At 40.5% G+C, this 12856-nt stretch overlaps 1 protein-coding gene across 1 annotated transcript; it reads right to left on the bottom strand.

Annotated features, from left to right (window-relative positions):
* Nucleotides 1-8708: 8708 nt before the first annotated feature.
* Nucleotides 8709-12749, bottom strand: LOC128869432 (uncharacterized protein K02A2.6-like). Its single transcript, XM_054111983.1, has one exon. The coding sequence runs from the start codon at nucleotides 12747-12749 to the stop codon at nucleotides 8709-8711; it is 4041 nt and encodes a 1346-aa protein (XP_053967958.1).
* Between the last annotated feature and the right edge of the window lie 107 nt (nucleotides 12750-12856).

The raw sequence follows: 12856 nt of genomic DNA, 5'->3' as shown, positions 1-12856 counted from the left end.
GTTGATGACCATAGACAACGCTATTTGTTCGCTGACTGGGCTTCGTTTTGGGCGAAAAATCATCTTTAATGACGAGGCGCATTTTTGGATGAATGGCTGTGTTAACAAACAAAATTGCCGTATATGGGACGACACCAATCCACACAAGGTTCACCAGGTGATAATGCATCCTCAAAAAGTTACCGTTTGGTGTGGATTTTGGGCCGGCGGCGTCATTGGTCCGTACTTTTTTGAAAACGACGCTGATGAGGCGGTCACCGTCAACAGCGAGCGCTACACAACGATGATAACCAATTTCTTATGGCCCATATTGAACCATATGGACCTAGACGACATGTGGTTCCAGCAGGACGGCGCTACGTGCCACACAGCAAACGCCACGATTGACATTCTGCACATCTACCCGCCCTTATTGAAAAACCCTTTATAAGATCTTGTAACTCCTAGTTGGAGCATAGAACGTTTAATGGTAATGTATGGTAGGCATACAATTATCTACTTTCATGCGACATAAATATTTAAATAAAATATTTTATTTTAAAATCTTACAAAAATCAAAAATATGCAAATCAAAATTTTGTCATAAAATCAAATATGATACATTAGTGCGCACATACAATTATATGCATAAAAATAGGTACTTACATATGTACATACGTTTGCCGTACGCTTGCTCAGTTCTTAGACAGTGCTTTGTGAAAACATAAACATTAAGCCCGTAACAATTTAGTTTCTTCATTTAACTGCGTTTGTCGAGGATAAAAGTTATTTCAAGGAGCATACCTGTACATACTTGTGTACATATACATATATGTATGAATATGTATTGATAGCATCGATTACTTCTCTATTTCAAATGTATTAGGATGTGAAATATGTTATATTTATTTCATATAATATACATGTGTGGCGTATAAATAGTTAGATAAAAAAATATATACCAGAGTAAAAGAAAATACTATTATGCGAAATTCAGAGAGAACGTAGGTTCGAATCTAAGTGAAACATCAAAATGAAGAAGCATTTTTTTCTAATAGGGGTCACCCCTTGGCAGACAATGGCAAACCTAGGAGAGTATTTCTGCCATGAAAAAGCTCCTCTTAAAAAATAGCTTGAAACTGTTATTATTATTATTTTTTTGTTGAGGTGGCACAAAGCATTTAAAGCCGAAAAGTGTGGGACTTGCCTTTCGGTTCACCCGAAATTTGCGCTGTGTTGTTCAGCGACGTCGACCGTTAAGTATCACTTGACGGGAAGGGGAGCTGCTTATTGCTTCTTCTTGAAGATCTGCGCTGTTGTTCAGCGCGACGCAGTTTAGAGATTGCTACAATATTTTTGCCATATTACTAGAGCGGACCAATGATCTTCTGACTCTATCGTAATATCTGTTATCAGCCGTAATTGGCTTCCCCACCCTAGTGCTTAATTCCTCCCTTTCGAACGCAAATCGCGGACAGACAAACAAAACATGTTCTGCGTCTTCCACGGCTGGAGGATTTAAAGCACCCATGACCCGTTAGTATTTGGGTCAGATAGTAGTCTAACTATCCGTGTTTACGGTTAACTCATTTGGCTATTATGGGAATCAAACGGTACGTCCAGCGTCCGCTCGGGGACGAACTCCGTTGTTCCTGCCATGAACGCAAGCTACGCTCTCTTGCTTCCTTGCGTATTGTCTGCCGTTCTGAAGTAGATTTATTTTTAAAAACTTTAGCATACTCTTTTGCCATTAAATTGATTGGGAGTAGTCCTGCAATAACCATAGTGGCGTCTTCTGATACCGTGCGAAACGCGCAGCATACTCTGGGGGCACTTAATCGGTACACTGATTTCATACACTAAACATATGTGTTGTAATTTGTTGCTTCCCCAAAGACATCGTTTTCGCGTCTCGAACTTGTTTCAATGGTTCGCCCTTCCTCCTATTTTCAGCCGACCGACCGCATCAATATGCCCGTTTGTCCAAAATTTGGAGATTGTGACTCTATCTTATTACTTACTCAATGCTTAAGTTTAGCCAATTCTTGATGCGTCTAAATTTCCGGTGTTGATGACCGGTTAGCTTCTTGCCCTTGGTGGCTTTATGGGTGGTTGTCGTGTTGGTGTTGTTGTAGGCGTTGAGGTTGCGGTAGCGGCCGTAACTCCTCCCACCTCCACAAAGATGTGTTAAGGGCGAGAGCATTAAAAAAATATTCGGTAAATATTTGCTGTTAGTTTTCTTGATGAAATATATTATGAAGAGGATGGCAGCAATCCCAAAAATGGATATTAAGACTATTCCGTTGTTCTTCTTTGGTGCTGCTTCATAGTCTTGTAAGTGGTATTCTCTTAGTTTTTTCAGGCTTAACTTTTCTTCTACGATTCTTGGTATTATTTGTGAATAAGTAGCTGTTCTTGACTGTCTGAAATACTTTTTACTTCCACGAGACTATATTAGTTTTCTACGGATGCTTTCCATTTCAATTCAACCGGGCTATTCGGGTCCTGTTCTTCGATTTCGATGTAACTCAAATATGTTGCTCTCTGGTCAAAATAATGTAACGTATTTTTTTGTTCGCCCGAAAAAAATTTTTTTCAAGATTTATCGGCAATTTTGTTTTCAGCTCAAAATCGATTTTTTTACTTATTTAAGAAATTTTTTTTTTAAATGCTCATAACTTAGTCAAAAATGAACCGATTTTAATGATTCTGGGTTCAAAATGATCGTCATTACTTGCACGAGCGACTTCATGTTGAAACAATTGCAGAAAAGTAGTTGAAAATTTTTTATTTTTCAAAAAAAAAATAATTCGAAATTTTTTCGCAATTCAAAATTTCAAAACGTGTATTTTGTTTTTTTTTTAACTTTTTCCAAATCAAGAGGACACCTCAAACTTCAATTGAGCTGAATGCCCAGTAGCTAATATGAGTTGTTTTTAGGTAAAAAACCTGTTTCCACTTTTTGTTTTTTGCAAAATAAAAAATGTTAACTATGATCATTTTGAACCCAGAATCATTAAAATCGGTTCATTTCAGTACACTTGAGAGTTTGTTCATATTTTTTCCTGTAATTTTTTCTTCTAGATAAATGAGAAAATCTCTTAACATACGTAAGTCGAGAACAAAAAAACGCAAAAATATTTTTAATCCAAAAACAGCTGAAACGGATGAAAGTAGTTTCAGTGCCTCGGCGAAAAATTTTCTAAAGAACAAGAGGAAATATCTCAGTTCTGCATGATCCGTTTGTTGAGTATCGCATTTTAAACTTTATAACAGTGTTTGCAGCAATTTCTAAATATGTGAAATGTAAAATCTGTGACGGAAATGTTTCAAACTGCATCTGAAGAAGGACTTGGTTTTAAAATAAATTCTATTCCTTTTGACGCGGACTCTTATGAAATAAATCGATGATTTTTATTCGTCATGAAAGTCCTCGGATTAGGGTTAAAAGGTGCAGTAAAATCGTGTGGATTAATGGACATGCGAGCCCACTTACGATGTAATAATGAATAATATTCACTCCAGTGTAAAAACAGCCACCGAAAAACTTTTTCAACAGGCTTGTACTGAAGAAAAAAATTTGACTTCCGAACATCAAGGTGATGAACATTCGACAGAATTAATAAACGGCTATTTACTCGAGTCAGTTTAAACGATAATGATGATTGCCAGTGTTTATGCAGAAATGGGTTTAATTTCTGCAAGCTTGAGGGAAGTAGGGTATTTTTCGAAAACTTAATACTTTCATCGCTGTTGTAATTCCTTTGCCGTGGGTATTATATCCGATTCTAATTTTCGCTCTCATACTTTTCTAAGCCATGGTTAATGCCATTGCGTTAATCTTTTTCTCGAGTGCTTCTTGTTCTAGAGAGAGACTTGATCCGCCGGATTTTGTTTTGTAGGCACAGGACGCCACGACACATTCTGGGTCCACTCTTGGACTTCGGACACTCTATTTGCGTCGAAAGTTTGCAATGCCGATGGATGCGTTTCAATCCAATGCAAAACTGTTTCGGCGTCTGCCCAGAAAATTATTTTTTCTATTGGTCGACTCAACATTGGCGAAATTCTTGACCATAATTTGGCAAGAAGATGGGCTGCTGAAAACTCTAAACGCGGAAGAGATTTAGTCTTTGAAGTAAGCAGCGTGCATTTCGTACCACTATCGGATTGACTACATGTATACATAGTACAACATACTAGCATCAGTTGCGCAAAATCCAAAAATAACCTGCACGATACTATACCGCAATATTCAAGAGTCTTTGCATTAAAAAGTAAGCCCACAAACAGTTCGTAATTGCCTTCAAAATGCTGGTTATCATAGCAGAGTGCCACGCCGCAAGCCCTACATTTCAGATATTAACAGACAGAAGATATTGGAGTTGGCCAAACGCTATATATATGGTAAATGAATCAGATTCTTTTTGGGAAAACGTCATACTCAGCGATGGGTCGAAATTTAATGTTTTTGGATCAGATAGCCCTCCAAAAGTGTGGCGAAAAGAAAATACAGAACTCAATGATAAATGTCGCATTCCTACCGTTAGGCATGGAGGAGGAAATGCAATGCAGCTGCATCTGGAGTAGGAAAAATGGCTTTTATTGATGATAAAATGGACAAACATCTGTATTTAAACATTTTGAAGAATAATTTGCATGATAGTGCCTTTAAACTTGGACTGGATGCTTAAGGGTTCTTGTTTCAGCAAGACAATGGCCCAAAACGCTCATCTTTTCTCGTGCAAGAATGGCTTATTTACCACTGTAAGCAGCTTAAACTCCACCTCTATCACCGGATCTGAATCTAATTGAGCATGTCTGGGAGCTCTTAAAAAGGAGAATCAGAAAGCGCAAAATAACATCAAGGCGTCATTAAAGGCAACTCTAAGTGTTGCGTAGGAGAAAGTTGCAGGTAGTGAAACCAAGGTATTGGTAAAAAGTATGCATCGACGTTTGGAAGCAGTTATAAAAGCTAAAGCGGCCCAACAAATTACTGAATACTCGTTATTCTATTATTTTTTTAATAAAGCCATATAAAGAATGGCTATGTACGAATAATATTTTTGCATAAAATTGTGGCTTATTTCGTTATTACTTTAAGTTCTCTAATTCCCGAAATGAATTTGGAAGATTTTGTTCCCTAAATATTGAATAAAAATGTTTTTTTACGAATATATTATATTGAAATTGTGTTCTTTTGTATAAATCGCGCTAAGTATCAGACGTATCTGTTTATACACTGTGAGTGTACGAATAAATTGTGTGACCACTGTATACGCAGCAACCATCTGCTCTTATTGAAGCGTCGGAAAAGCCATGAATTTGGCAGTTAGCACTCGACCCTGTATTTACGTACCGAGGCATGCTAGTTTAGAGAAGCTGCAGCAAATTGGCTTTGAAACTTTCCAGCCAGTGCCAAACCGCAATGGAATCCACTCATTCTAATCTAGCTTTTGAATCCAAAGGTCTTGTAATAAGATTTTAGCTTTTGTAACTAGCGAGGCTAATAAACCAAGAGGGTCAAAGAGGCGAGCGGAGAATGAAGCGAAAAAAATGTCAATTTTCGGTTGCCAGTGGATTCCAGCGTTTTCGTACAGTCAGTATCGCTGATCTGCAATAATTTTTGGAGACTCTAACTTTTCGATAAGCTTGTATGATAAGAAAATCAGTTTACTAATTTTAGGCATGCCGTTTCTAAAATTGTGTTTACTTCGTATTGTCTCTGGGTGAGGCTTTCTATACTGTCGGATCCTGTTAATAGGTCTTCCGAATGACATTGGAACCGAGTGGATATTTAGCTTTATTTGTTTCGCTTAGCATTTGTAGACACCGTGAAGCGATAAATGGTTACGGTCCGGAGTATGTATTCACACACACTTCGTGCACCAAGAATTGACGATACATCTTCGTGATGTTGGCAGTCATGGCATATTTGAGGAATCGGAAGCGATTGGTTTTCGAAAAAAATCCTCACATTTAGCCTGCTCTGGAATTTACTAGTGGAATTTACTATTTGCGTGTGGAATTTACTAGTAAAAGTATTTATTTCATTTCCCAACATTTTCCGATTGTAGCATCGATGCAACGCTTTCTGCAAAATGACAGAATGGGCTACTTGTTTGTACACCTGGGCTATGATTTGTGACGTATTTGCCTGAAAATATCCAGCCTAGCATTATTTTTTGCAGCGTAGACTGCCTTAGGCTGGTTTTGATCTGACCCACTGATAACAGATCAAAGAAGACATTTGTATGAAATAGGTTGCCGAAAATTCAAATTCGTTGATCCTCGATTTAATATATGCTTTTAGCCCTGGACCTTTTTGTTTGAACTGCCAAGACCAACTATATTTAGAGCAATTTTTTCTTTCCGATTTCGCAATTTCTGCACAAGCTCGTAGTCATAAAGTTGACTTGAGAACCGGAGTCAAGTATAGATCGCGCTTGAACGTAAACGCTGGAGCAGACCTTTACATTTACTACGGCTGTAGCTAACATGACTAGGTCAGGCACATACCAAGGCGATCTGCTTTGTCTTTTGAGACCGTATTTCACTTGGGTTATATTGGCTGTGTTTCTACAATTAAGTCCTCTAACTCTCCACATGCAATGTCTTTTTCATCGATTTCCTCTATTTTCAACTGACACTTCATAAGCTGAATACCAGCGAACTGAAGATATGTTGGTGGATATTTTGACCAAAAAATTATCGTCAAAAAGGCATAAGAAGTGCGCCGTGCTACTTGGATAGCGCGCCATCTTCAATCGATTTTTAATTTTACTTTCCTTAACCATTCTATGAAACATACAGCTCGTATTTTTGTAAATGGTGCCAAAATGGAGGGGAAGTGCTGCAAATTATCTATCAAATCGGTCATCACCTTTATTCATGTAATATGACGAACTCATTCGTATACTTACCTTTTCTTCTCTTTTCTTCGTTTTTCAACAAATTTTGGGTCACCGGTTAGGAACAACTGCATGACCTGATCAGCAAACATATTTGGTATTTGCGTGGTTGCAAAGAAAGGCTTTGCCTTCCTACATTTCTTGGCGCCCAATGTGGGGACGACACAATATCGAACTCTGTAAGTACTTTCTCATCATTGAGCGTTTAGTGGTCCATGTTAAACCCCTCATCGACATCGCTAACGCAAGCTTTTGCAAGTTTAACACAGTTTCTAATGAAATTGGCCGCCATCGTTTGGAGACAACAACCATCGCTCACTGATATCGCTCACTCACATTCATACTTGCCACTCGTCATAGCCCTTGCTTGCATTGATGCTGAAAACAGTGACCGACGTACGCAAAACTGAGCAAAACCCATCCCGTAGAGAACAACTGCGTTCTTTTAGTTACATATTTACGCAATACATCGGTTTGTATGTTTATGTGCTAGGTTGTATCTACACAATGTTACCATTGATATTTTTGCTTACACACTTTTTCACACGTCCGCGTTATCAGTTACAATTTTTCATTGTTTAATAAACCAAAGCCAAAAACCAACAAATGCAAATAGTTCATTTATCTATAATTATCATTATTCAACAATGTTTTTAAGTTACAGTGCACTCGGGAAAACGTCAACACTAGTTTACGTCAACATCCCAAAACGTCAACCCTTAATTTTTTACATTGTCTACTCTAAAACGTCAACCAAACCACAAAGCTCTAAAACGTCAACTTTAAATAAATCAAAATTTTGAATTAAGCAACAGTTAAAATACACAGTTTTGATCACACACACACATTTATCTCATGAAATTAGTTCAGAATTCGGGTATTCCCCTTATATTTAAGTACATACATATTTATGTATGTAGAATAGAAAAAAAATTCCATCTCAATGTGTTGTCTTTTTTATGTTCAGTTGGTTTTTTGTTCTCGTAAGTGCCACATTACCAAAATATGTTCAAAACAACCGAAAGTGCTTAAATTACAAGAAAAGGCAAATATTTTGGATTTATTAGAAAAGGGTGCAAGTGCGGTAGCTTTAGCGAAACAATATGGTATCTCAAAATCAACAATTAGCAAGATAAAAATGAAAAAAAATAAAGTTTTGGACTGTGTCAATAATACGCTTTCCGGCCCGGGAAAAAGAAAGACATTAAGAGCATTAGAGTTGCCGAAAATGGAAAAGCGCCTGTATCAATGGTTTGTAAAGCAGAGAGAAAAGCATTATCCGGTTAATGCATTAGCGCTCAAACAAAAGTCTAAAGAGATTCATCTAAAAATAAAAGAAAAGGAATGTTCTTTTAACGCAAGTGATGGATGGTTGCAAGGTTTTAAAAAAAGATATAGAGTTCGCCTGCTTAAAATAACTGGAGAAAAGCTATCTTCACAGCCTTTGCTGGTCGAACCCTTTAAAATCAAACTTAAACAAAAAATTGAAGAAATGGGTCTTTGCCATGATCAATTGTACAATGCTGATAAGTCTGGCTTATTTTGGAAAATTTTGCCAGAAAAGTCTTACGTATCAAGTGCCGAAAAAACTGCTCCGGGCGTAAAGACAGAAAAACAACGCGTTACTTTTTTATGTTGTGCTAATGCTTCCGGAAATCATAAGTGTTAGGTATTGAACGTATGATATTTATTAAAGTGAAACTGTATAATTCTGGTATACATATGTATGTAGTGTATGTATAAAATATTGGAATCCGCGGACAACTTGTTCGGTCGGTGTCTCAATTACGTCTGTCTTTTTCTCATACATGACACCCCTTAACACCCAGAGGCAGAGTAGAATTGTGGGGCCTGTCGGTCGCGCTTCGATCTGCGCGGTTCTTCCGGTGTTGGCGATGACGAGGCGACAGGCTGTAGATTCGTTGATGGCCCTGGCGATTGAGTCTCCACGACGTGACCAGAAGTACTTGAATCAACTTCATCAGATGATTGGATTGTGCTGGCTTCGACGTCTTCGGTTGACAGTATTTCGCAGTCGGAATCTTCTGATGCCACCCGACTACGAAGCTGGTCCTGATGTCGTTTGATGACCCTAGAGTCGTTCAACCGAACCTCATAAGATATAGGCCCAGTCTGATTTTCCACCAGGCCCTCGATCCATCTCGGGCCCGTCGAATGATTACGAACCCATATTGGACTGCCTGAAATAAAAGGTTTAGTACTGACAGGGTCGGTGACCTTACCGTAAACTATTTCTTGAGGTTGAATTTTGTCGAAATAAGTTTTCAGCTCACGATTGAACAGTAGCTCTGCAGGCGAGCGGTTCGTTGTTGAGTGCGGGGTGGTGTGTTGGTTGAACAAATATCTAGCCAGGCTGAGATCGATGTTTATGCCAGGCTCTGCTTTCTTCAAATAATTTTTGGTACTTTGAACCATTCGCTCCGCCTGCCCGTTTGTAGAAGGATGGAACGGTGCAGAACGGATATGTCGAATTAGATTGTTCTTCATAAAGTCCTTAAACTCCTCAGATGTGAAAGCTGTTCCGTTGTCCGACACGAGCTCATCAGGTAGCCCATGCGTGGCGAATATTTGGCGTAACACCTTAATAGCGGCCGCTGAAGAAGTTGAATTAACGACGGCCACTTCAAGCCACTTAGAGTAGGAGTCAATGAGTATGAAGAATAATTTGCCTCGAAAAGGACCTGCGAAATCCACATGCAGGCGGGACCATGGACGTTTTGCAGATTCCCAGTGGTGCGTTGTTGTTTGGGGTTGATCGTTGCGATTTTGCTGACATGAACTGCATTTCTTCACAACGAGTTCGATTTCCGCATCGATGTTCGGCCACCAAACATAACTTCGAGCAACGGCCTTCATTTTGACGATGCCAGGATGTGGGGCATGAAGAGTTTTCAAAATAGACCCTCGAAGAGTAGACGGGATTACAGCGCGGTTTCCCCAAACTAGACATCCTCTATTTGCACTGAGTTCAGTTCGACGGCAAAAGTATTGATAGAGCTTATCGGAGCGGTTGATTTTGCTGGGCCACCCCCTTAACACCCAGTTGAAAACTCTGGAGAGCTCCGGATCCTTAGAAGTTTGAGAGGCAATCTGCTGCGCGCTGACAACTGGTTTTGCCGATATTTCTACCATGAGAATGTCTTCGGTCGTCGTAGACTCTGCTTCAGACAGCATTGGACAACGGCTCAAAAAGTCTGCATTGCCCATTCTAAGACCAGCGCGGTGTACCAAATTGAAGTTGTACGCGCTGAGAAAAATTGATCGACGAAGCATTGTGTTCGAAATTACGTTGGGGACCGGTTTTGTTGTGGTGAAAATTCCCAAGAGTGGACGGTGATCGGTGACAAGCGTAAAAAATCTGCCATATAAGTAGTTGTGGAATTTCTTCACTCCAGAGACGAGGGCGACTGCTTCCCTATCTATCTGTGCGTAATTTCGTTCTGCCTTCGACAGCGTCCTTGAGTAGAATGCAATGGGTTTCTCCGACCCGTCTGCCAACCTGTGACTGAGAACTGCTCCGAGTCCGTACGGCGATGCGTCACAAGTGAGCACTAACGGCAAGTTTTCATTGTAATGGATAAGCACATTATCTGATGCGATCAGCCTTTTAAGCGTATTGAAAGCTGTTTCGTGTTGCTCCTTCCAAGTCCATCGAGCACTTTTGTCGAGCAAGCGGTGAAGCGGCTCAGCGATTGTTGCTTTGTTGGGTAAAAAGGCGTGATAAAAGTTGAGTAAGCCCAGAAAAGCTTGGAGTTGCTTCTTGTCCTTTGGCGAAGGTGCTTCATGAATGGCCTTGATCTTGTCATGTGAGGGTCGTATACCGAGATTGTCCAGTTTAAACCCCAAAAATTCGATAGATGGCACACTAAATTGGCACTTGTCCTTGCGCAAACGTAGTCCGGCCTTGTCGAAACGTACAAATATTTGTTCCAGTCTGTTTGCGAGCTCATCTTCCGATTTACCCATGACCACGATGTCATCAAAGTACGGCAAGACGCCAGGAATGTTTTGCAAAACGTTTTCGATGCAGCTTTGGAATATACCGGGTGCTGATGAGATGCCAAACTGCAGCCTGGTTACCTTGAATGCGCCTTTATGCGTTGACACGGTTTGCAGGAATGACGAACGCTCATCAACCACGAGCTGTTGGTATGCCTGTGCCAAATCAATTTTTGCATAAATCGATCCACCTTCAATCGAAGCCAAAAGCGTGCTAACGGCTGGAATTTGATGACAGTGTGGCTTAATTGCCTTATTCAGCGTCGATTTGTAGTCACCGCATATACGGATGGAACCATCTTTTTTTACCACGGGCACTATTGGCGTTGCCCAATCGGAGTATTCCACAGGCTCCAAAATACCTTGACAACATAAGCGATCGATTTCTTCTTCCACGAGGCCCTTAATGGCGAAGGGTATACGGCGTGGAGGCAGTCTCACGGGCGGCACCGCCGAATCGAGTTGTAAAGACACTGGTGGTCCTGTGTAGCGACCAAGATCTGTTGAGAATAAATGATCGTATTTCTTCAGAATGGTTTTGATGCTAAGACCACTGTTGACGGCAAAAACTCCTTCTATACGTATGCCCAGTGCATCGAACCAGTTACAACCAACAGGATTAGAGCCACCACTGTTTGCGATGATTAGCGGCAAGTTGTCAATTTTACGGCGGTTGTAATAAATTGACACATCGATGATCCCCTTGACTGGGATGTGGTTGCGTTGGTAATCGCTAAGATCCAAATCACACTTGGAAAGATCTGGCCTTCTGTTGGACCAGACGCTATTAAACGTAGATTCCGTCATGATGGTCACAGGCGACCCAGAATCCACTTCAAAAATACATGTGCTGCCATTAATCGTGACTGAGATCGACTTCTTCTGATTGACCAAGGGCGTGATCTGATTGACATTCTCTCGACGAGATGATTTTTTCCGCATTGAACCTGAACGAGCATTTGTTGAGTTGGATGAAGACGCTCTGTGTGAATTGACATTCGACGAGCTGCGGCAGGCTCGCTGCAGATGCCCCTTGACTCCGCATGCGTTGCAAAGTGATTCACGATATGGACACTGCTTACGAGGGTGTGATCCACCACAACCATTGCATGACAGCTGCTGGTTTCTGTTGACGGCGTTTTTTGTTCGTGTACGAAAACGATTGTCGTTGACAACATTAACTGGTTCGCTGGGGTGCCTCATAGCCATAGCACTGATGGCTGCTGCCTCATTCGAAAGTGCACGTTCGATAACCTTTTGCACTGTTAGATCCTTTTCTGCCAGTAAGCCTTTCTGCAGTCCTTCGTCCTTCATGCCACATACAAAACGGTCGCGAAGCATGCGGTCGAGTGCCGTACCGAAGTTGCAGTCCACTGCCAATGTGCGCAATGCTGCTATGTAATTACTGACAGACTCGTCCGGATATTGATCACGTTTGTGAAAATGATAGTAGGCCGCAATTTCGGATGGACGTGGTGAAAAATGGTTGGTTAGAATCGTTTTTATATCGGGAAGATTCAGATTACTAACCTGCTTTGGTGACGCCAATGATGCCAAGAGGTCGTAGAGTGGCGCTCCGGCCAATGTGAGGAATGCTGCCTTTTGACGACCTTCCTCTTGTACATCATTGGCCAGAAGGAACAAATCGAAACGCGCCATATATGTTGACCATTTATTTGGATGATTTAAATCAAATGGTTCCAAATTCCCAACTCCAGCCATGTTGACTCGTTTGACCTCTTGCAAAATAACTCGTTCAGTCTTCACAGTGAATGTGCTGCTATCAGTTGAGGAATGCGAATCACCGCTACTTTTTATTTGTTTGCCGTTACGATCCATGTGCTCTCAACGAGAGCTGACTTGCGACTTTTTTGTCTGATCCAATTTTTATGACCTCAAAATATTCTTTGCGAATAAGGTGACTTAACACAAGGTTGTGTGAATGT

The sequence above is a fragment of the Anastrepha ludens genome, chromosome X (genome assembly GCF_028408465.1).
Source record: "Anastrepha ludens isolate Willacy chromosome X, idAnaLude1.1, whole genome shotgun sequence".
In the NCBI taxonomy this organism is placed as follows: domain Eukaryota; kingdom Metazoa; phylum Arthropoda; class Insecta; order Diptera; family Tephritidae; genus Anastrepha; species Anastrepha ludens.
The sequence above is the reverse complement of the archived record's forward strand: the minus strand, read 5'-3'. Positions and strand labels throughout refer to the sequence as shown.